Consider the following 22,821-nt stretch of genomic DNA (forward strand, 5'->3'; position numbering starts at 1 on the left):
TTTGCAGTGTTGTGTTAATCAAGTGCCTGGAAATTAAGTCGGTAGCTCAAGTGCCCTCAGCTCAGAAGTGCTTCCTGAAACAAATACCACAGTTGTCAACACACCCGCCACATAATTGGCCTCCATCCGCTTTTTACTGGATAATTTTCAAACAATTCAAGCCCAGACTGGAGCAAAAAGGAGATCCTTAGCTATAGTTATCACACTTTGGCTGGTGGACTTCTGTCTTTACGTTGCAGGGGCAGTGCGGGGTTTTCCATCAGGATTTTTCTGCTAATGAAAGACAATCATGAGGAAGTTCCTTCAAGTTCCTGACGTGCACTTTCTTGAAAGGATGAGAGAAGCATGAGATTGGAACCTTAATCCTTCAGCTGTGAAAGAAGAAATGCAGTGCTAATCAGGCTTCTCTAGGGTTGATCTGCTTCCCAAGAAGGTGGTTTAGGGAATAGTCTCTCTGGGATTTGTGAGTGACTGATCTTCAGATTGTTACTTTGGTCCATCTGTTAGCATCACCTAATTTGGAAAGATGGGTCACTACTTTTCAAAGAGTACATGACATAGGATATTGCTCTTGTGTGTAGTCTGTGAGATCGTTGGCTTTCACATAAGAAGTTGCTAGGCAATTTTGGAGATGGCAATGTCTACTGATGGCAGAGGAGAAATGGAGATAATGGGATAGACAGGATATGATTAGAGATTAAGAGGGTGATGAACAGATAGTGAATCATGAGAAGAGAAACAGAAAGAACAGTTAGGTAATTACATTGATAGAATGACAAATAGATTGTGAGAGATGAAGACAGGTGGGTAGATTGAGTGGAGAAATAAATCAATTGAGTAAATGGATAATGGCATGATTACTTTGATAACTTGATGACATAATTAGCCATCTATTGATCACTTTTTTTATGAGATGCAACAACAATTTTAAGAGAAGTATTATCCTTAATGTACTTCCCTCTTTTGTTACTTGACATCTAAAATTTTAGTTTGGGATCACATGCATAGTCTCAAGCCTTTAATTCTTACAGCTAGTGGAAAAAATGAGTAGGGTAGAGTACCTGGAGAAGATGGTAAGGTTTTATGTATGGATGTACAAATATGCATATCTATGGATATAATGAGATAGCTTCTTAGAAAGAAAAGATGTGATCCCTAATGGAATAGGTAACACTAAACACGGAGAGAAAGATATGCATCACATTATAACCAGGAACATGACTGAAAGTTTGAAAGACAAAAGTAATAGGACATGTACATACAATTCTTTTGTGTGCTATTATTGTGAGTCAAGTTGTATTATCAGGGTGCTTGTCATGAGGCATTTTTTTGTGTGTGTGCATGTGGAATCTGTGTGTGTGTGTGTGTGTGTGTGTGTGTGTGTATGTGTGGGTGGGTGGGTGAGAGTGCAGTGCTATAATTACAGGCTGCTGTGACCTGTTTGATATAGATGCTGGGAATCAAACTCAGGTCCTCTGTAAGATCAGTATGTGTTCTTTTTTTAAAAAATATTTTATTTATTATTTTTATTTTGTGTGTATGAGTGTATAGTGTATTGCCTGCATGTGTGTGAGTGCACCCGTGTCATGCAATGCCGTGGTGGTCAGAAGAGGGCTTTGGATTCCCCGGAACTGGAGTTAAGGATGGTTTGTAGCCACCATGTGGGTGCTGGGAATCAAACCCAGGTCCTCTGCAAGAGTGGTCAGTGCTCTTGACCACTGAGCCATCTCTCCAGCCCCCCAGTATGTGCTCTTAACCACTGGGAACAGATTCCATTTTTGGACACATCAGTGAATGATTATTCTACACCTGGTAGAACCCTGCCCACCCCAATCCCCAACTCCACTCATTCCAACTAGAAAAGAATAATCAAATAAATTGAAAATCCCAGGAAAAAAAAAATCAAGGAGAACAAAAAAATAAGCAAACAAAAAGAAGCCCAAACTGGTTTGCCCTCCGCAGTGTAGATTAAAGTCTGTGATATGGAGAAGCAGGCGTCGCTCAGAGGACCTAGGGTTTCTTATCAAAACTTGATGAAGAAGTGAGCAAAGAAGGTCCCTGAGAGCCAGAGACAAGCCAGTGCTCTAGAGGCCGAGTTTACACCATCAATGACTGCTCCAGGCCCTGTGTAGGGGAAAGAGAGACAGACCCATTAGCATGTGCCCATAGGACATCATACTCACCCCTGATAAGCAAATGCAAGTCATGCTTCTCTGTGACAGTCTCACAAGTTCCACCCCTCAACACTGACTGTTCTAGGTTTGGAGAAACAGAAAATGCCAGTGGAAGGGTAGAAACCTAAAGGGGCAAGTTAATGGGGTGCCTTGACCACTACCACCTGCTCTGAAAGGCTAAGGGCTAAAATATTTAAGAGAGGAGTTGATAATAGCTATTTAAGTACATAACCCCAAGATAAGGACAATAGGCGGGACTCCACAGTAAGGTGACATATGGCAGCCCCTTCATAAACAATGCCTCTAAGCATCCTTTATCCATGAAAATGGGTTCTCGAATACACAGGGGTGATCAAGAAATAGACAGGCATGGGGGTTGGGGAGAGGGTCCCCAAGGGTGAGAAGCAAGCATGACAGAGAGAAGGAGAGAGATATTTTGTGAGTAACCAAAGTCTAGGTCTGGATCTGTCTGACTTCTTCTTCTGTATGTGTAATTAGGTATTATGAAGGCCCTCACAGAGCTGCTGAGAATGGATAACTAAAGAGTATAATTGGGTATTTCTCAGCCACCAGTGTGGTTATACTACATCCATAAACAAAAATGCATCCTCAGAACAAGCTGCCGTGTGATGGTCTAGCTTTACAGAACTTTCTCATTTCCTGTTTGATTTTTTTCCCTACTTCAACTGGCCCTGTTCTATATCCCCAGGTGTCAATGGCATTCCATTGGGAAATAAAACCATAGGTTCATGAATGGTTCCCTTTCCTCATCACCATGCATCAGAAAGACAAATTACACATTGGGTTTGTCCTTTCCTCCCTGGGTCCCAGAGAACATTGGCTCTGTCTCTGGGTCTTTCCATCAGCTCTATTTGTAAACACTTGGGGTCATAAACAAAAAGCAACAACTCACAGGTGAATCCATTCCAGAAAAAGCAAAACTGCACATTGGCAAAGGATTGAAAGCCACAGAGAGATGCTCTGTAAGACTATTGACAAAGGGAAGGGGAAGAAGACAGACAGCAGAGTTCTACCAACAACTCAAGGCAGGTCTTCATTGCCTATTTGGGAAACAAACTGTCTTGCCAGGAAAGAGCTTTAAAAGGCTGAGGTCCTGTAGGGTCTCCCAATGAATAGACTTAAGTCTTTCTTTGAACGCCTTACTATTATTACAAGGTTTAGCTAAAGCAAAGCATTAAGAACAAGAAGGGGGAGAGGGGTGTTTCTGGTAGTGTGGGTAGTGAGATGCTTGGAGTTCATTGGGTAGAAGATTGCTGCCATGTTCGGTCTCTTTGGAATAATCCAGAGTTGGAACCATGAGAGCAACTACATTAATCCCTAGGCTTCTTGAAGAGGATAAGGATGGAATGCTGATATTGTGTCCCATATGGGATAAGCATGAGCCTGCAATTCTAAATATACTTAAACTCTTTTAAGCATGAAAACAAACTCTAAGAGAAAAGCACTATTATCACCTCTAAATGATATAATTCAGTTCATGAATGGTGAAACTGAGGATCAGAGAAATTAACCACCTTGTCTATGATCACACAGCATGTACACCTGGAGCTGAAATACAATCAATCACTATCTCCAGAGTCTGTGGCTTGGGTTCCTCTCTATTGCAAATGACTACTGGTGTTTCCCAGGGATCTCAGTATCATGGGGTGATGGGAAAAGTGGACTGGGAATTCAGTTACATCCTCTGGTGCTCCCTAGGTTAGTGATACCATTTTCTGAACTTTGGGTCTTCCATCTCCAAATAGAGAGGATACAGGGTTTGATGGCCTGTAATGCCCCACCCCTACTAGCTTTCTGAGTTAGTGGAGACTGCTTCTGATGCTAGGAGGGACAGCTAGTAAGCTGCCAGCTTATATCACCATGTGTTTTTTTTAATATCATTGCATGACCATCCCCTTCCAAGACAGCCAAAGGGTATGAAACATTCCTAGACTACAGTTTCCATTTTTGACCCCAATTTCTATATACCTTAGGGAGTTGTCCTATGCCGGTATGATGAGCACCTGTTTTGTGTATCAGGTGATATTGTAATTTACTACCAAAATGTCTTTGGTCAATCAGTCAATGAAAAATGGCTATCACAGTCCATATTCAATCTATTCCACCTGATAGAGATTAAAACTAACACTGCTTTCCTCATACAAATCCTGGACACATTTGAGATTTGGCTGCTGGTGCAAATGGCAAGAGTGGAACTCTATAGGAGAGCTCTTAGGCTTTGCTCAGAGCAAGGAGGGAGTGGCTCATATCCACGTCTGCTTTCTAGGGTGGAGGGAGGGTTGTGAGACAAAAGCCATCAGCAATGAGCTGATTTTTAAACTGTGTCTTACAGTAATCCTGCTTGACTAGAAATGAGAAAGAGAAAGCCCCTAGACTGGGTAGATCCCACTGGACTCTTACTGCTACAGTCACTTTCCTGACAGGCAAACTTTTATTTTTTGTGCTGCAATGTACAAAAGGACTGGATTAATGTTATTTAACCAACTTGGTATGCTCCCATGATGTCTCAGAGCTCCTATTTGGTACCTTAAACTGTAGTTGGCTTTCGTACACATCAGCCAAGTGACTCTATGGAGTCACACTGTGATTCAGGGGATGACTTGGAACTGGAGGAACTCCATACCCTGAGCTCAGTGCTGGCTACACAGAAACATAACACACATCCTCAGAGTCATGTTGTGAATGGTTTTCCCGAGGTCTGCTTTCTCTAGGTGCCAACTGAACAGGCGCCTCCAGGACTGGGGTAGCCAACACTAATTTTAATTTCAACAAATACGATAAATAGTTCAAATATGTTTCCATTTTTGCTAGTTAGAATGTTTATTTTGGAAATAGGGTGGAGAGTGTTTTTTATCTAAAACCTAGAATCCAAGATTTGGAAGTATAAGACAGAATTACGTTCTGTGTTCTGACCTGGTAAACTGACACCAAGATGAACCTGAATAAAGGCCAAAGGTCTGAAGAAAAGGTAGATGCACAGCTGGAGTAAGGAACAGATCCAGGAAAACATGCAACAAGGCTCTAAAACAGGATCCTAGGAAAGGCGTTCTGGGCCTCCTGCCTCCTGGATCTCTCTGCCTTATCTTTGAGGCCTAAATATTCTTTGGAGTAGTCATTGATGACGGATTTAAAAGTATGACTAATCCTGTTAATCTCGGAGTCTGACCAATTTGAGTTTACTTCCTGACTCTGCCTTACCAGCTATGTGGCCTAATATGAGGTCTTGTTGCTTTCTTATGGTTGAGTACACAGGATTCAAGTGGTTAAGACTGTCCCTGGGATAGAGTTCAGGGGGTTGAGGTAGCTGTTGCTACGGATTAGTGGTTCCATTCTTCTTGGACTTCTACTTTTTTGCTGGAATGAATGTCAGCTTATTTAGATCTTTTTCCAAATAAATTGAACTTGGAGTAAAGTTTTGGTATGGATGAAGCAGTGACTACTGCTGAAAAAGGACACCAGCTATGAGGGCTTCCGAGGATTCGGAGCCCTGAGCACTTGGGGAGAGGGCCCCAAACAAGCTTTGCAACAAAGTCCAGAGTCAAAGGGTCAATCTGGAAGAAGATGGGCATCAGGCCATGTTCGAGGAAAAACATAGTAGATACTGGATATCTAGTATGTGTCTGACTTTGTTTACAGAAAGAAAGTCATAGACTCTACCTTCAAGGAACTTGCACTCTAGTAGGCTTCTGCACAGCCCCTGTCCTAGTCTAAATATATAAACAGGCAGACAAGTCTATTTTTTCGGGTACTGGGGATTAAACCTAGGCTTTATACATGTCAGTCAACCACTGTGATACTGAGTTACATCATCAAACCACAACCTTCTTTTTTTCCTTTTGCTTTAAATTAATGCTGAGCCAGGGTCTCACTAAGTTGCCCAAGTTGATCTTGAACTCATTCTATAGCTTAGGCAGTCCTCTTATTAGCCTGCCTCAGCCTCCTACATAGTTAGGGATATAGGTGGGCATTAGTAAATCTGTTTTGTTTTGATTTGTTTTCCCCCCAAACATCACAGGTTCTAGAGAGAAAGTAATTTGGAACAAATAATCCCAAATCCCTTTCACTTCAGGAGTACCCTGACTGCTGAATAGTCTTAAGAGGATTGAATATGAGAGTCTAACAGAAATGAATTTGATTTCTGGCTCTGCCACCCACCAACAGGAGGACTTTGAACTGGATAGTGAAGAGCTATGAAAGGAATGTTGTTAGTGTTTGAGATATGGAAGGGAAGTTTATCTGCTTTGGAGGCATGTTCTGAGAATTAGTTAAGATGGTGTGTAAAGGCATTGATTGTACATAAAGGATGAGTAGACATAAAGTGATTAGAACTACAACTCATCAGCTACTCACTGGTCCCCAAACAGCATGCTCTGTGAGGATCCTGCTTTAAATAAAGAAATCCTGTAGAAAATATCAGGCTCTCAAAAATCGCCAGATATCAGCTGACAGCAAACTTGGTTGTGGCTACTAATTAACTCCACCCCTCCTGGAGAGATCCAGGGAAGCTGCTGCTGTCCACAGATGAAAACTTCTTAACGAAGACCAGCTGTCCTAAGGGAGAGCATGGAGAATCCCAATTCTTCCTCTGGGTGAATGCCACCTTTAAGGCGTCCTGCTCTGTTTATAGTTAACAATGACTAGTTTCAAGAGAATGGCTGGTACAAATACCAGGCTTCATTAAATAGCTTTTCCAGGGATAAGCTGACAGTGAGAACATGTAATTATGCCCTTTCCCATTATTCCAGCCCCTCCTCCTTTACCCTTTTGAATGCTAAAATTTAATTGCTTTCTTCATGCCTGAAGTTGAGCATCTTTGAAAACCAAAGCTGAAATGAGAACACAAAGGCACAGAACAAACTGTGAATGACGACACTATACCTGGGACAGATACACAGACAAGCAGGAGTTGGCATTCAGCATAGAGAAAAAGGAGATGATGGGGCTGGGGTGTCACCACTCAGCGGTAGGGAGCTTACTTGGCATATGCAAGGCCTGGGTTTGATACCCAGTTCCACAACTGTGCATAGATACCATACCATAAATACAAAAAAGGAGTAAGAAATAGAGAGATACTGTGATCAAGAGACAGGACACAGAAATGGCAAAATGGTAGAACGGTCCATTGGCACACAGTATATGGCCAGAGGTGTTAAGCCATATCCAGGCTTGACACTCAGACAGGATTTGACAAATAATAAAGAAACAAAATAAGGTCGACTTTTGAAAGGCTACATACTTTTTTGAATTAAATGTACTAAATATCAGATTTTAAGAATCAGGTTTGGTTGAGAGTCTCTATTGGAACTAAACCATGTCCACAAAATGAGAATCTGGACTCAAGTCTGGCCACCTGAAGTGTGCTATTGCATGGGGTGGGGGGGAGCTCAATTCTCTCCAGAGTGGCTGGTGCTAACAATAACAGCATCTAGATTCAGCCCAAGAGCCCCAGAGAAAAAAATATTAGCCTCCCGGCAAGAATCTGCCTTCTAAGAGATTTCGAAGCTTAAAAATGTCGTGTGAATTACAGGTGATGAAGGTGTTGGGATATGCTGCTGGTTTCTTTTCCCCTTGCAGATTATAGTGAAAATATGGCATCATTCTTCAGTAATGGTAGAATAAGTAGCGGCAATTTTACTAAAATGGCAGGTGGGAGGGGATCGCATTAAAAAATAAATAAATAAGGAAACAAAGAAGCATGCCCCACAGGCGAGTTGAACTTGTTGCTAGCACAGGGAGATCAAGGAAACATTTGAAATCTAAGGAGATACAGTCTTGTTCTGAAATTTGGATAGGTCTTTAAGTATGATTATGAACTGTACGACCTTCCTAATGACGAACCAAAAGGATAATGATGTTCATGGTGATTAAAAGAGGAGCAGGGAAATCTAATTAGAGGATGTACGCTGTACTTGTTGGTAAAACATAAACCTATTTTCAGCAGTGCCTGCTGATGAAGGCACAACGTTTCCCTTCAAAGGGAACTTTCTCTCCATTGTCTTTAATTACAGTGGAAAAAAACATGGCACTGTGCTGTTTTACAAGTGCGATTAACCAGGTTTTGCAGTAAGCTATGACGGGCAGATAAAGAGGCAAAACCAGCAGCCATCTTTGTTTTGTTCTCTTTCCACACCCGGACCGTGCTCACCACAAAGACAACAGCTTAGCAAGTTAACATCAGAAGTTAATTCAAATCTGTAAGCTCATCACAAACCTGAGAGAGAAGACTTCCGTCTAAGCTGTGTGCCCATGCTGACATCAGCACACCCCGGATGCTCAGTGTTAAATTCTAAATGCTTAGGCTAATAGCCAGATGTCACTGATTCACAGAAAGGAGGTGGGGTGTGAGCCAGTGACAAGGAACCTCATCAGGAATGAAATGTGAAATGTCTGCATTTTTTCCTACTAATATGTTGACATTTTGCAGGTTGGGAAAAATATAAATGATTATGCTGCTGTCATCAGCCAAAAGCAATGGTATTTCTCTCTGACTCATTCCCTCCCACCTGGATCTAAACTGTGGATTTGGAAAATAAAAATCATATACATTATCAGCAGGAAATGGACAGATATGTGCAGCTTTTGATGTCTCTGCAAGGATTCTTCCTGAACAGTGAATGGGAATGTCTGATGCAGTCTCCCTCACAAGGAAGACATGGAGCGGGTTACATTTCGAATTAGAATCAGGCCATGTGGAAGGCAAGAATGCAAAAGAAAAATCTGAGAAACAGTGGTGGGGCCTCCCTGCAGGGAGAACTACCCATGGATCTAGCTGCTCTTCGGTCGGCAGAGAGCTTCAAATGTATAGAGGCTGTAACTGATGCCCCCATTGACTGGAAGATTTATTTACTAATTCAACAAACATTTACTGGGCAACCACCATTGCAAGACACAGTGCTACATCCTCTAAGTGCAGAAACAAATACAAACAGAATATAAGCCTAAGGGCAAGCCATTGCTAGAACCCAAGGATGAGAGATTGGCTCTTCAGTGAGGCTCAAAAATGCTCTGCAGATGGACTGCCATTGAGCACAGCCTTGAAGGAAAAGTGTGACTTTATCAGGCAGAAAAGAGGGCAAAGTCTGTGCCTGTGACCCTCCAATATGTGAGAAGAGATAGAAGATATATAGACCAGAAACAAACAGGGCATTAAGGTTGGCGTTGCTCCTTGTATGGTAGAATTCCTACCTGGGGGACTTCTGTCACATCATTTAAATTCTATGAGCTCTAGGTTCTTCTGTGAAATTGGAATAATAACAGTTCTGTGGCAATGTATTCTTAGGTTCCTAAGGCCCAGTGTGGCTGACACTTAGAGCTTATTCATTCTAGCATGGCACTTATATTTTATTATAATGGCCTGCATGGTTGTTTAAACAATATTAGAAGCTCTGTTCTTCCTTGACCTCAGTCCTTGGTATAATTCCTGACACACAGTAGGCAGTAATCAAGCATTTGTTGACTAGATGAATGAATGGATAGATGTGTGGAGAGGAGAAGCAGCCTAATCTTAGGTAGGCTTAGCTGTGTAATAGAACCTGTAGCACAGAGGACCCAGCCTGGTGGGTGCCTGGGAAACTACAGGGAGGCATCAGGTCAGCTGCTCTCAGAATACATACAACCTTAGTGCAATGCTTTTCTGGTAGGAAGGAGTTTTCAGTCACTGGAATGACAAGGTTCATTTTGAATTTTGGAAAGGTCTCTTCCTGTGGCAATCAGGTTGGGAGGGCTTACTAAAAGGAGGAAGCCGGAGGGAGGACTTCATAGCCATCCCATTCAAATGCATGCTGTGGTACATAAGCATTGGGGCAGGCAGCAAGGGGCAGGCTGAAGTCTGCTGGCCAGGACTCCTTGGCTAACAGAGGAAGAAGTCAAAATAAGGGTGAATGTTCTAGTAAGAGGGTTAAGTTGGAAAACAAGGCGCATATGAGAGGGGTGTGGACCCACTAAAGAAGAGTAGTAAGGCCTCTTGTCAGAGACACAGGCAGGGAGAAGTGAGTTGCGGCTCAGCCTTTGGGAGAGTGTTAAAGATTCACATTCACAAGTTAGACTGTTGCTCAGAGGCTACTACTCTTACATGAGCATTAAATGCTCTTGAGAACTTGCTTAAAGTTCAGATTCTCAGGGCCATTCATCAAGACTTTTACTACATGGTTCTGGGGTAAGGCTCACAAATCTGCATTTTTAAAACCAGCAACTAAGTTCAGTTTGGGTTAGAAATACAATTCCTGTGATGCTTGAAGGCATGGGTGATGTCTCCATCCCTCACTGTTATCCTCCTTTTGGGTTGACCTATGGAATGTACCTGAAGGAGCCAGGATCAGATGACATGGGAACTTGAAAAGGAAGTTACCCTCTGGTTATGTAATAGGATCCTGGAATGAGAAGAGTCTAGGTGTTAAGAAGGAGAGAGATTTGGATATGAACCCAGCTTGAAGATGTAGAGGCTGAAATTTTGGACAGGGCATGGTCTGTGGGGACAATCCTTAAATTGCTGTGGCCATTTTTCCAAACCCCTGAAACCACCTGAGGAGAGGTGTGGTGGTCAAGACACCCTGATAACAGGAAGGAAAGAAAAGATGGAAGCAGAAGCAGGTGTGGGACAGAGCGTACAGTCACGAGTGTTGAGGGATATATGCACACAGGTATGCTGACTGACTTAGGGAACAGCGAATGACTAGTTCTTCAGTTGCAGAAAATTCAGTTTAGAGATCCAGTTTGCTGTGCAGATTTATTTTGGAGGACTGGCCATTAAAAAAGAAACTAAAGGTTCTGTCATCAAGGTCCCAAGGAGCTGCCTAGTGGACTGTAGACAAAGATGTTATGAGGGCGCTGAGCCTTCGCCTGAGTTAAAAAAAAAAACAGAGTCCAGATGTTGCCTTAGCTGGAGTGTTTTGCCATATTCATTTGTGATGACAAGACTCCTATGACTTGTCCCTGTGCCTGATCCTTAACTCTTAATGTAACTAATTTGTGTCACTGCAAATTCACAGATGAAGTGTGAGAAATCTGTTTTTCTTTCTGTATCTCTCCCTCCTTTTTGGTTTTGTGTGCACTCACTGTCCCTCTCCCCTGCCAGTTCCAGTAATCCTGGCGTTTATATGCCTCATTAAGCACATCACACTCTGTAGTGCCGGATGTAGTCAGAGCCAAAGTCTTCTTTCTTTACACTCTAAAGATAGAGGGACAGGGTCTTTAGCTCATGACCCAGTGAAGGCAGAGTGACTTGGCACATTGCTGGAAAGTAAGTGACTTCCACAAGGGACAAAGCTGTGCTCAACAAGCTGAGCTTCGCCATCCTCTGCTACACATAGGCCTGGCAAGACTTCAAGGGTCCCAGGCTGCAGGTGGGCCTTCAGATGACTGCATCCATTCAGTAAGACTAAGGAATTCATGGAGTGAGCTGCTTTTCTATTGCTCTGGGTATGGGCCACGATCTCCAAGGTTATAGGTCATGTCTTTGGAGACTGTCCTTTGGATAAGGTCTTGTATACCCATTATTTCTCATATTCAGAACAGAGATATAAAGAACTGAAAGCAGGATGAGAGCCCATCTTGCTCTATTCTTGTGTTTTCCTGACATCCGAAAAGCATACTGCAACACAACTTATTTTTGTCAGTCTGGAGTTTGGCTCTCCTAGCTGTTGATGCTGGTCTGTTTTGTCCATCCTGGTTCTAGTTCCTTTAGGTGCCTGGGCCCAAGAAAAGTATGTGATGTATTGTGCTATCTGAGTTGGCCTCTGCCTGAGGCTCTGTCTTTATGTCTCTGTGACTGGCAAGATAAGAAAGAAGCACTGCATGCTGTCACCAACAACTGACTAGGATGATCAACCACTGACTATGCTGTTTCTTACTTTTCCTGGTCAATTCCGGCCAGCACATTGTCACCTTAATCTTGTATTTTGTGAGTGTGTATGTGTGAGTGTGTGTGTGTGTGTGTGTGTGTGTTCTTCTGAACTTGCCATTATCTCATCCTTCTTTGTTTTTTACATATCTTTGTAGAGATAGAAGAACAGTGTGTGTGAGAGAGAGAAGCAGGATGTGTTGGGACTACAGAGGCAGAGTCAAAGGAGGCCCTCATATGCTGTACAGTTTGTGAGGGTAAACAAGCATGCACCTAGGAATGGCATGTGTGTTTGGAAAGTATGAATACAGATTATAAGTGTAAATGTTGTCCTTTAACAGATTGGATTCTGGGGTAGATGGTTCGAGAAGAGAGAATCCGATGAAGGAGATGGGCCCAAGTATACAACTTGTTGATATATGATTCCATAGCAATCATCCACAGCATCCTCAGTGGTTACCAAATGTTAAAGTTTGGATTAAAATGCCACTCAGGCACTGGATTTGGGGTGTCTGGCTAAAGTCTAATTCAGATGCTTATAAGCTAGTGTGGTCTGAATTATCTGCCTTAGCTCTCAGTTTTCACCATGTAAAATCAGGAGAAATTTAGAACTTACTTCATAGGCTCAGTAACTGATACAAACCATGAAAAAAAGAGTCAGTCTAGTGGCCCCGTACTATATACTAATGGTTTATGGCTGTAATTAGGTATAATTATGGGCCATTGAGGATAGGAAGAACATTGTGGTCAGTAGGAAGGGTGGGCCAACTGAATTCTCTCACTCTGCTCTATGGCTGAATCTAGAGCCATTAATCCCTAGCATCAGAGTGAGGCTATGTGGGAACAATAAAAGGACATCTTACCCAAAGGGCTACCACTACTGAAAAACCCCAAGTCCACTGGGAGGACTTTTCCAAGCCACCCAACCAAGAAGCAGCACATGGTCAACTCTAGGACCCTTTGAGGAGTTGTACTCCTTACTCAGCCTGTCACTTCTCGGTGCCTGACAGCTGGCTGGACTTTCGGCACTACCCACACAACCTTTTGATCTCTGCATATATTCATATATACATCCATTCATAAAATTTTCTTGATCAGCTACTATGTGTGTATCTTCATGTCAGGTTATATGGATATAGTCAGACTCGAGTTCATGAAGCTTGCAAGCTAAAAGGGATAAAAAAAAAGGATTTTTATTAAACAGAACAACTTGAAAGAAAAATTGCAAGTTGAGGGCAAAGTCTATAGAATCCAGGCATCTACCTTTTATGTCACTTCTATATGCTTATGCTTATCTCTTAGAACAATGTCTTGTATGTGTATGTGCTTGAGGTAGCTCCTGAGTGTGTGCTTCCAGATTGAACACTAGCCAGTATACCAAGTGAGTGCACTGGGCAAATCAAGATATGATGGGTATGTAATGAGATTGATCTGCATCTGCAAGGTCCAGCTGCATCTGATCCAGCTCCAGATGCTGGAAAGTAAGTGGCCCCCAATCAGGTGAAGTGAGAATGGGGCTTGAAGAGTGCTGCCATTAAAGAGCAGAGGAGACTTCCAAGGGGGCAGAAGCATATGACCTGTTGGATGACAGTTCTGGCATATATTTGAATGGAAGCAGTGATCAGATAGACCAGTCCAAGTGTTGTTAGATACAGGGAAGAATCATAGCACCTACCCTGTATACCCCAGTTTCAGTTAGTTGTGATGAACTTTGCCCTACTGACCATTTATAATGACACTCTTGTCAGCAGGCCAGGAAAATATTATTCCCGTGTCAGTTCAGTAAACCTGAGAACTTCAGTCTTTGGGATTTCTCAGCGTCACACATCTAAACCCATTTATAGGAAGCCTTATCTAATCCTCTCATTAGTCTTTTGATACATGAACTAAAATCTCAACAGCCTATACATGGAAAAGAAGAATCAGCAAGTTTAAGTGATTGACATGTGGCTTAAATGTGCTGTGAACCTATGTCCGTGCTATGAACTGAACAGTGCCCATCCAAGATCCTTTTGTTGAACCCTTTACCCTCAGTGTGATTATATTTGGAAAAGGACTCTATGAGGAGGTACTGAAGGTTAAATGAAGCCATAAAGAAAGGATGCTGACCCAATAAAATTAGTGTGTTCTCCTAAGAAAAGAGACACAAGTCAGCTACCTAGCACTTCCTCTGTTCTTCCCCCTCATCTCTCCTTTCTCCTTTCCCCTTAGAGCACAGAAGAAAGGCCATGTGAGGACAGAGAGCTGTTTTTAAACCAGAAAGCTAGGAAGTAGGCCTACACCAAGCCTGAATTGTCTGGAAACGGTATCTTAGACTTCTGGCCTCCAGAAGTGTAGAAACACTCATCCTATTGTGCTTTGTTATGGCAGACTGAGAAAATGAATACAGCCTTAGTATACACTGCCCTTTTCTACCTATGAGACATCACTTCCCATTGACAGTAGAGAAAGACAAGAACTCATGTCCTCACGTCACCTGGCTGTCATTACTAGGTCCTTCTATGAAGCCTGTTCTCTGCTCCTACAACCTTATTAACCAAAGAGTGAATGAAGGTCTCGGTCAGAATGGCACCCTAATCTCACCCTTTTCCTCCAGTATTATCAGGAGTAAAGGGTGAGCAGCCATGGTCTTCAAGGTTTTCAAGCTCTGTCTGTGATGACTGTGGATCCACAGCTGTGCAAAGTGACAGTGGAAATACAGACGTTATCACTTTTCATGAGATGGTTTTGTCTTAGAGAGTGGGGATGAGTGTCTTTCTTCTCTGGATACGAACTGAGCACCAGCTGCAGTGACATCCAAACGTTAGAGAGCGTGTGTATATTCAGGAAACTCTGTCTCTTTTAATTATTCTCTGGGTACATACTCTGCTATGTGATGAAGCATTTGAATCTGGGTCTCATTTAGCCTATGTCCTTTTCCTGCATGTATTTCGCTATTACCGATGCTCTTTGGTTCTCCTTTTACTTATCTGTAAGATGGAGTTAATATCTTGTCCTACTTAGCACTGACTGACATGAGGCCAAGAAACCAGGAAATGTTTGGTAAATAGCAGATATCACCATCATGAATAATGACTCCAAGAACTTCCATTTTAAAATAAAAATTTCAGAACTAAATATCCTTCTTTGCCTTGGGCTAAAAGAATAAAACATTCATAGGAGGGGAACTTGTCACCAGAGACACTTATCTAATCCATTTGGTCTCTGGGCCAGCTTGCTGTCAATGCTACTCTGTGCAAAAATAGCAGAATACTCTTCCTTGCAGAAGAGACCAACTAGAAATTTATCATGGAGCGGGGATAGAGTAGGAGTAAATTCACTTCCCCTGAGATCCGTAATGTAATTTTCTACGTCTGTATGTGAAAGCCATCATATCTGCATGCGTGTTATCTAAACTGCGCAAGCCACACCCCTTGAAATCTATCCACTATGGCGAGCACACTGGGGAGGGGAGCAAGCAAGCCTATCTTTGAGGTAGGCTTAAAATACAAGAGCATAGGCATTCAAGCAGGCAGAGGAAGGAAGGAACATGCTATACCCACCTGCCACTGCTGATGAGGGGCTTATTTCTAAGACACACACAGCACAATGCACACACAATGCAGAGAGAAAACAAAAGACATAGATCACACATTTCAGATGGTTGGTGGACAAAGTTCAGTACATGTCAATGCTGAAAGTTTGTTCACATCAGAGGTGCACATGAGGAAAATGGATCCCTCTTCATCCTGCTCATCAGATGCTTCCCTCTCATCAAACCTCAACAAATAAACACATACATACATATATGAAATATCACAATAAGGTGACTCTGGCCCATGGCATGAGATGTTGCACACAAGAATATGGACACAACAGTGTGGGAGGATGGAGTGGGGGAGAATGGTTTCCACAGCAACCATTCATGGCTTCTGAAGCCTCTCCATTCACAGGGGAGGAACAGACCATCAGTGAAGGGTCTGTGCTGCAGCTGGGAATAGAAGGGCCCTCTGATGAGGACTCAGGCCACTGCTCCATTCATCCCCATGAATGAGAACATGGCATGGTGATCCACATGAGAATTATGATGGCAGGAGTTGATTTGGCTTAACACTAGGACTATATCTCTGGGAGCATGGACTCTTACTGTGGAAGCTATCACATCTTATAATTGCTTCTCATTTGTCCCCACAAACTTTCATCTTCTCATTTGTCTTCACAGGACACTACCATCAAACTGTCCTGTGGTTCTGTCTTCCTAGTGGAATCCATCATTCCAGCTGATTCAGAATTTCGTTTACTACCTTCAAAAGGGGCAACGCCTTGCCTTTCACTGAATGAATTGCCTTGAAAACATCACTTCAAGGTATGTGAGGAAACGGTAGGGAAATCTTAGCTAAGGGGTGGTGGGTTGAGTTTTATGGATGGATGCAGTCCCTGTTCATGCCTTGTAACCTCCCCAGCCCCTGAAGCTCCCTTACATGGCTCAGCCCTCCAGCATCCAGGTTTCCTGCACTCACCATACAATGTGATGCTGGCATTGGTGTTCCCAAGCTTGTTTGTGGCCACGCAGGTATAGTTCCCATAATCCTTCTCTGAGACATTGAAGAAAGTCAGAGTAGATATGCGGCCTTTGTTCTCAATCCTCACTCCATCCAGGCCAGTGGCTAACCTGCAACAGGAGAAAGCAACTGGTCTGGACCCACCAGTGGAGTGAAGCAGCGTGCACTGAGAAGATGAAAACGTGAGCCCTAGAGTAACTGTAATGAGGTCCCCATCAACGTCTTTTCCTCTGACTAACCCAGTCCCTCAACTCAAGTCTTAAGTACCACATCCACCATCAAGAGGAAGAAGGGCAGTAAGGCTCAGAAGACAAAATTCACCCGCAGCCACCACGTCTGCAGCTAATCTGAGATTCTAAAACAAGGTCAATTCATTTTGTTGATGTCCAGCTTCCATCCTCTTTCCACTTCTGATTCTGAAAGGAGACTCTGTTACAAAGGAGACCATAACCTGTTTTTACTTTGCCTTATCTTTTCTCTGGAGTTTATTACCCTCCTTCCAGGGGATAAATGATCAATCAGCTCTGCTTCAGAGCTGCCCTAGTTCCTTTGAGGTACCTGGTATCTTCCTTGAACCACTGGAATTCAGCCATGGGAACGGCAGAGGCCTCACAGCTCAAGATGCCCTTCTGACCAACTGAAACACCAGTATTCTTGGCTTTTGAAATATAAGGAGGGTCTGTAGGAAACAAAAGCAAGGAAGCAAAAAGAAAAACAGCATAGAGTGATTCCAGGGAAGAGAAGAAAGTCATGTCCATCCACTTGGGCTATCCCTTTTCTCAGTAAAATGACCACCTATTTTAGGAAGATACTACACTTCAGTGTGAAAATATTACATTTACCTCAGCATCTTCTTCAGGTCTTCAAATCAATTCTAAGTTAGCCACTGTTCCCACTCACTGAAAACTCTAACAGTCCCAGAAAGACTCCAAGGACAGAAAAATGGCAATGTGGGTGATGCCAAGCAGGGCAGTCTGACAGATCACTGCCTTTCCTACTGACAGGCCCTGGAGTATAGGGCTTTGAGAGAAGAGCACTGTCACTTCTGACTTGTTGGCGTAATCCCTGTCCCTCCCCCTCTGGAACACCCTGACAGGGGATCAACTCACAGTTTACAGTGATTTTTACTTTTCGCACATCGGGGGCAGCAACATCATTCAAGGCGCTGCATTCATACTCCCCGGACTGGTCACGTTTGATGTCAGAGATTTCCAGGTATTCATCCTCACTCACAAATCCCTGGCCTTCTGGGAAGAGAGAGATAGGCAGAAAACAATAGGGAAACCATTAAACCAGGGACTGAACCATCGTCCCATCTAGAGGGTGTAGAAGGAAGAGGAAAAGCCATAGAATGGGGTTTGAACGCCCATCAGAGAGACAGGCACATTCTCTTCTAGAGTCTTAGATCAGTATATTTTCAGGCAAGTCACTTTAATTTTGTAGGGCATTTCATAATAAAGGACTATCAATAGCTTTCTTCAATGATTATTTTCAGAGTTAATTGATAAAGCAAATTATAAATATACCAGTGCATTAATAAAGCTTGCTAGTTTAAAGAGAAGTTTGATGATCAATAATTTAATAAAACACGGGAAGTAACTTAGGTTATGTCATTATAAACAACATCTTTATTTCTCATTATATAGAAATGCCTTTATTTATAAAGTACCAGTTAACCAACTACTTGTAGAAAGATAAATGTGATGCATTTCGCATTTTAATACAAATAAATTCAAAGTAGTTGGTTCGGTTTCAACATGAGATAGAGAATAACCAACTTAATTAAGCCATTCTACAATGTACATATATTTTAAAATATTGTGCAGTACATGATAAATACAATTTTAGTTGTTAATTGAAATTTTTAAAAATTAAATTATAGTGGAGTAGACTAGGGAATTAATGAATGAATTCTTTTGTGTGGATGCAGAAGATGCTTAAAAACAATTACCAAAATAAACATGATAAACAATGAATCTGTGGTTATTAGAATACCTTAAAGATTCCAAACCTGATTTTGTGGGATATCCTGAAGCTCTAGTTTTTAAGCACTTAAGAAATTAGGGATTCTACATCCAAAATGTTTGTGGGTTGGAGGTTTTGCTTCGGTTTCACCCATTATTGCATGCTTTTGCATCAACCTGGCCCCTTCATCTTACTCCTCATCCTGGTTCAGAGAACAAATCCTTTGTCTTCAAAGACAAATAGTCTAAGTTCTGTTGAAACATTCTGTTCACCAGAAAACCCATCTAGCCTGAAGACCTCGTAGACCTGCTGCTGCCTGATTTCTTCTGTGTTCGTGAGTTTCAGGCCAGATAACAAAAACTAACTCAGCACAATCAAAGCTCATAGCTTTCCCCACCACTCCATGGAGGTATATTCTGAGCTTATGTACATGTGCTCAGTTAAATCTGAGTCCATCCTGGCTATGGAACAGGAAGGGGGAGTGTTTAGGGGGAGCACTGGTCAGGGGAGGTTGGGATTCAGATGTCTCACACCCTGACTATCCCGGTCTAGACTTTGGGAAGCTCCTACCAGTTTTGTTGCCTATTTTCCCTGAACACTTACTTGCTTGTCCTTGCTGTTTTCCCTAGCTGTATCCCTCTACCCCCAGGACACACTATCAGGCTTTAGATGCTGGTTACTCAAACCATCACTGGAAGGTATGATGTCCTAGGAAAATACATTTCAATGTGCCCTTACCCATGGGAACAATTTGAATTGCTCTCAGTCAGCACTCTCCCTGGTAGCTCTATACCTTGTGATTCCAAGGAAGGAATACAACATTGGCCAATAGGCCCCGAGCAGCCACATAGGTATGAGAAAGTAGATGATGAATCCAGCTGAATCCATGTAAAGAATGGTCAACAGGTACACGGGGAAGAAAGAGGCCCCTGAATGTCTGGGATGACAGTCATACTCCCAGCCTGTCATCTATATACCTCTCCTCAATGGCATTGTTGCCCGGCTGGTCCTCAAGCACCAGAGGGGACCTGAGAAGAGCTGACAAAAATAATCCAACATATGGGGCCTCTCAGACAAGAGCCCTTTTGCTGGAATGCTAGGGTAGTGCTGTTGCTCAAAGTTCTCTACGCCACAGCCTCCAGCTGTCCAGACTGGGTTACACCACCTCCTCATGGATCATTAAAGGAATGTAAATACCTTTACTTCCCTTTTCTTCTTTTTTTAGACCTACAGAATTCTGATTTTACTTAGTTTGAAAGTTTAACAAAGATAAAAATACTTTCCCTCTTGAAACCTGACAGAGTGACGCATTCAAGCATTTCAAAGAGTAAAGCAACAATGAAATAAAATACACCCAGTTGAATTTTTAGTCCCCAGTCTCACCTCATTATTTTCTGCAATGAATCAATATGGCAGGATAGGAAGTCTGTCTTCCTTTGGTAAGACTCCATTATAATTAAAAAATATACTAGAGAATATTTGCCACCATGTAATTAAACCACACTGCATTTAACAAAACAAATGAGCTGCCTGGTGTGGGCCTGGCAAGAACCTCAGGCAGGGTTAATGTTTTCTGTGGGGAAAATAAGAAAGCCCCAGATCAGGTTGTATGGTGCACACTGTACAGGTGCTAGAAAAGCCCCTGGAAAGGCTCTCTTAAGAAGGCCAGTTGACTCAGGAGTGCTGACCATCAGACCAAAGGGATGACTTAAATTTTTTGAAGACCAGATGCCTCCACGTGAGCAAGACAGACCTGGGGTGCTCCGTGGGGAGTTGCTAATCAGCATGGGCACCCTCTGGAATGTGCTAATCAGCACGTGCGCCCTCTAGAATCTTCGCTATCTGCAATGCTGTTTTTATGGGATGGATATATGACAGAACAAAAGAAAAAAGAAAAGGTACAATTCATGTAAACGGGGATCGTTATGATAATACTGCCTCATTAAGTGAGAAAACGAATTTTGTCAAGTTTGTACTATAGAGTAAGTGCTTCCCAGATTTTAATTTGCATATAAATCCCCAGGAATTAAAAAAAAAAAAAGCATAGATAGGGATTAGGTTTGGAGAGGGTTCCAGGATTCTGCATTGCTAATAAGTGCTTAGGTGCCTGGGGGCCTGTTGGTCTGAGATGACTCCCTAGCAGTGAAGGCATCAGGTACCTCTGTTCCATGGCTCCTTCTCATTCACATGCTGATGACCATCTGGATCTATGCTATCCTTTGGACCTTAAATGTTTCCTAAAAGCTCATGTGTCAAGGATAGTCAACAACTTGGCACTACTGAGAGGTAGTATCTTAAGAAGTGGGATGTAATAGGAGGTCTTAAAAAATATTTTATTATTTTCATTTAATGTGTAGGAGGATATTGCCTGCATATATGTAAGTGCACCCATGTCGTACAATGCCCACGGAAGTCAGAAGTGGGTGTTAGATCCCCTGGAACTGGAGTTATGGACAGTTTTTAGTCACCATGTGGGTACTGGGAATTGAACCCTGGTTCTCTACAAGAGCAGTCAGTGCTCTTAACTGCCCGGCCATCTCTCCAGTCCCTGTAATGGGAGGTCTTTAGCTTGATAAGATGTGATTTTAAGGTGAGAATGGGACCATGCCCCCCTCCTTCTCTTCATGCCCTGCCTAGGAAATGAGTGGTTTTGCTCTGCATTATGCCCCCAGATAATGTGCTGCCTTGCTACAGGCCCAAAGCAAAGCAATAAGCCACCGTGAACTAGAACTCCTCAGTCTGTGAACCACAAGAACTTTTCACCTCATACACTTATCATCTCAGGTATTTGTCCCAGCAATGTGAATCACAGCAATGTCCACAGGTCATGAGGCGATCTCCCTGAGATGTATCTCAGAAGGTACATGTACTTCAGGAGCTAGGGCTCACAGCAAAGCTGAAGTCAGAGCCTTTGATACTATGTTTTCCACTGACTTTCATGACCCTAGAACAAAACATGTGCAAAACAGTTTTCTTTGCTAAAACTGTTAAGAGGCTCAGTGAAGGGGATTAAGACGTCCCTAACTACTGTGAAAGTTGATGGGATTTTTTTTTTTTTTTTGTCTTTTTGAGACAGGGTTTCCTTGTAGCCCCAGCTGTCATGGAACTCACTATGTAGACAAGGCTGGCCTCGAACTCACAAAGATCCACCTGCCTCTGCCTCACAAGTGCTGGGATTAAAGGTGCGCCACCATGATGGGATTTTTAAAGCATAACCAATCTAGATTGCTACATGCCTGGAGACCTAGGAATCTGCAGGGTGAAACACTTTCCCCTTTCTGGTAGTGACTGCAATGTAATCTGATTCTGTGCTGCAAAGAAGGCAGAGCACATGGATGTTTCAGTCTGCTTTTAGGTGCCAGGAAGCCCCATTGCTGACTGTGTAGTTGTAGGGTGATAAACAGGACAGGAAATAGCATTTGAAGAAAGCGCAGGAAAGAGGAAAAGATGTGCTAGAGTGAGGGAGGTAAGAGAGAAGCGGGTCATGCTGGGTAGTCTGGAAGATGCTGAGGGCACATTCAAAAGAATTGTTTTTTATAAAGCTTATATGACTATAACATTGTCTCAGACAAAAGACATTAAAGCAAGAGCTCTAGGCCGGCCTCTAAATTTATCTTTATGTGTGATATCCCATCATAAGCCAAGAACCCAGAGGCATTATGAACCTGCGCTGTGTTCAGTCACCCTACATATAACATGACTAGAAGCAACAGAAAGCAGATTCCAAACCAGTGGCAGACATACTTTTTTTTAAAATGGAGGTTATTTCAAAGGATGGAATGTCTCAAAGAAGATAATTCAATTCATTATACTTAGATTGAGATCTGCATAGACACAAACGTGGTCATTCATCAGGGGATGTGAGAGGAAACCTGCTCTGATCTAGGACATGTGCTTAGGGGTAGCGTGAACAGGCTTCATGGTTCTGTGGACAAAGAGATGCAAATTCTCACATAACACGGCCACAAAACAGAGCCCACATTTATAACCCAGGCTCACTTGTCTTAGGAACAGATATATAGACAGAGAAGCTAAGTGAGGAGAAGGGTCCCTGGCTGGCCTGCTGGCCTGAGGCCATAGTCATTGGACTCAAGCCTATCATTCATGATCCTGGGGTGTGTTTACATGTGGGAGGGGGGACAATGACAAGAACTTTCACCTTGGGAACATAGCAATTTCATGAGCCCAGAATTTCAAGCAGATTATATTTTTCTCTGTCTTCATCTCAATATTTCAGTTCCTTGCAATTTCTGGCTCTCTCACAGAAGGTATATTAGGTCAG

General features: G+C 42.7%; 1 protein-coding gene across 5 annotated transcripts in view; it reads right to left on the reverse strand.

The window, feature by feature from the left end:
• Positions 1-1,762: 1,762 nt before the first annotated feature.
• Opcml (opioid binding protein/cell adhesion molecule like) overlaps positions 1,763-22,821 on the reverse strand; it is a 1,193,276-nt gene continuing 1,172,217 nt past the window's right edge. For 3 of the 5 annotated variants that reach the window (XM_008854174.2, XM_008854175.3, XM_029556690.1), the window contains 4 exons: positions 17,684-17,821; positions 17,133-17,253; positions 16,533-16,684; positions 1,791-2,124 (listed from right to left, as the gene is read on the reverse strand). In XM_008854174.2, coding sequence (XP_008852396.1) covers positions 2,024-2,124; positions 16,533-16,684; positions 17,133-17,253; positions 17,684-17,821 — 512 coding nt within the window. In that variant the 3' untranslated portion in view covers positions 1,791-2,023. Of the gene's footprint in view, positions 2,125-16,532; positions 16,685-17,132; positions 17,254-17,683; positions 17,822-22,821 lie in introns of all 5 variants that reach the window. The other 2 variants (XM_008854171.3, XM_008854173.2) reach the window with 2 other exon arrangements.

This window comes from Nannospalax galili, unplaced genomic scaffold (assembly GCF_000622305.1).
Source record: "Nannospalax galili isolate Female #2095 unplaced genomic scaffold, S.galili_v1.0 scaffold66, whole genome shotgun sequence".
NCBI lineage: Eukaryota > Metazoa > Chordata > Mammalia > Rodentia > Spalacidae > Nannospalax > Nannospalax galili.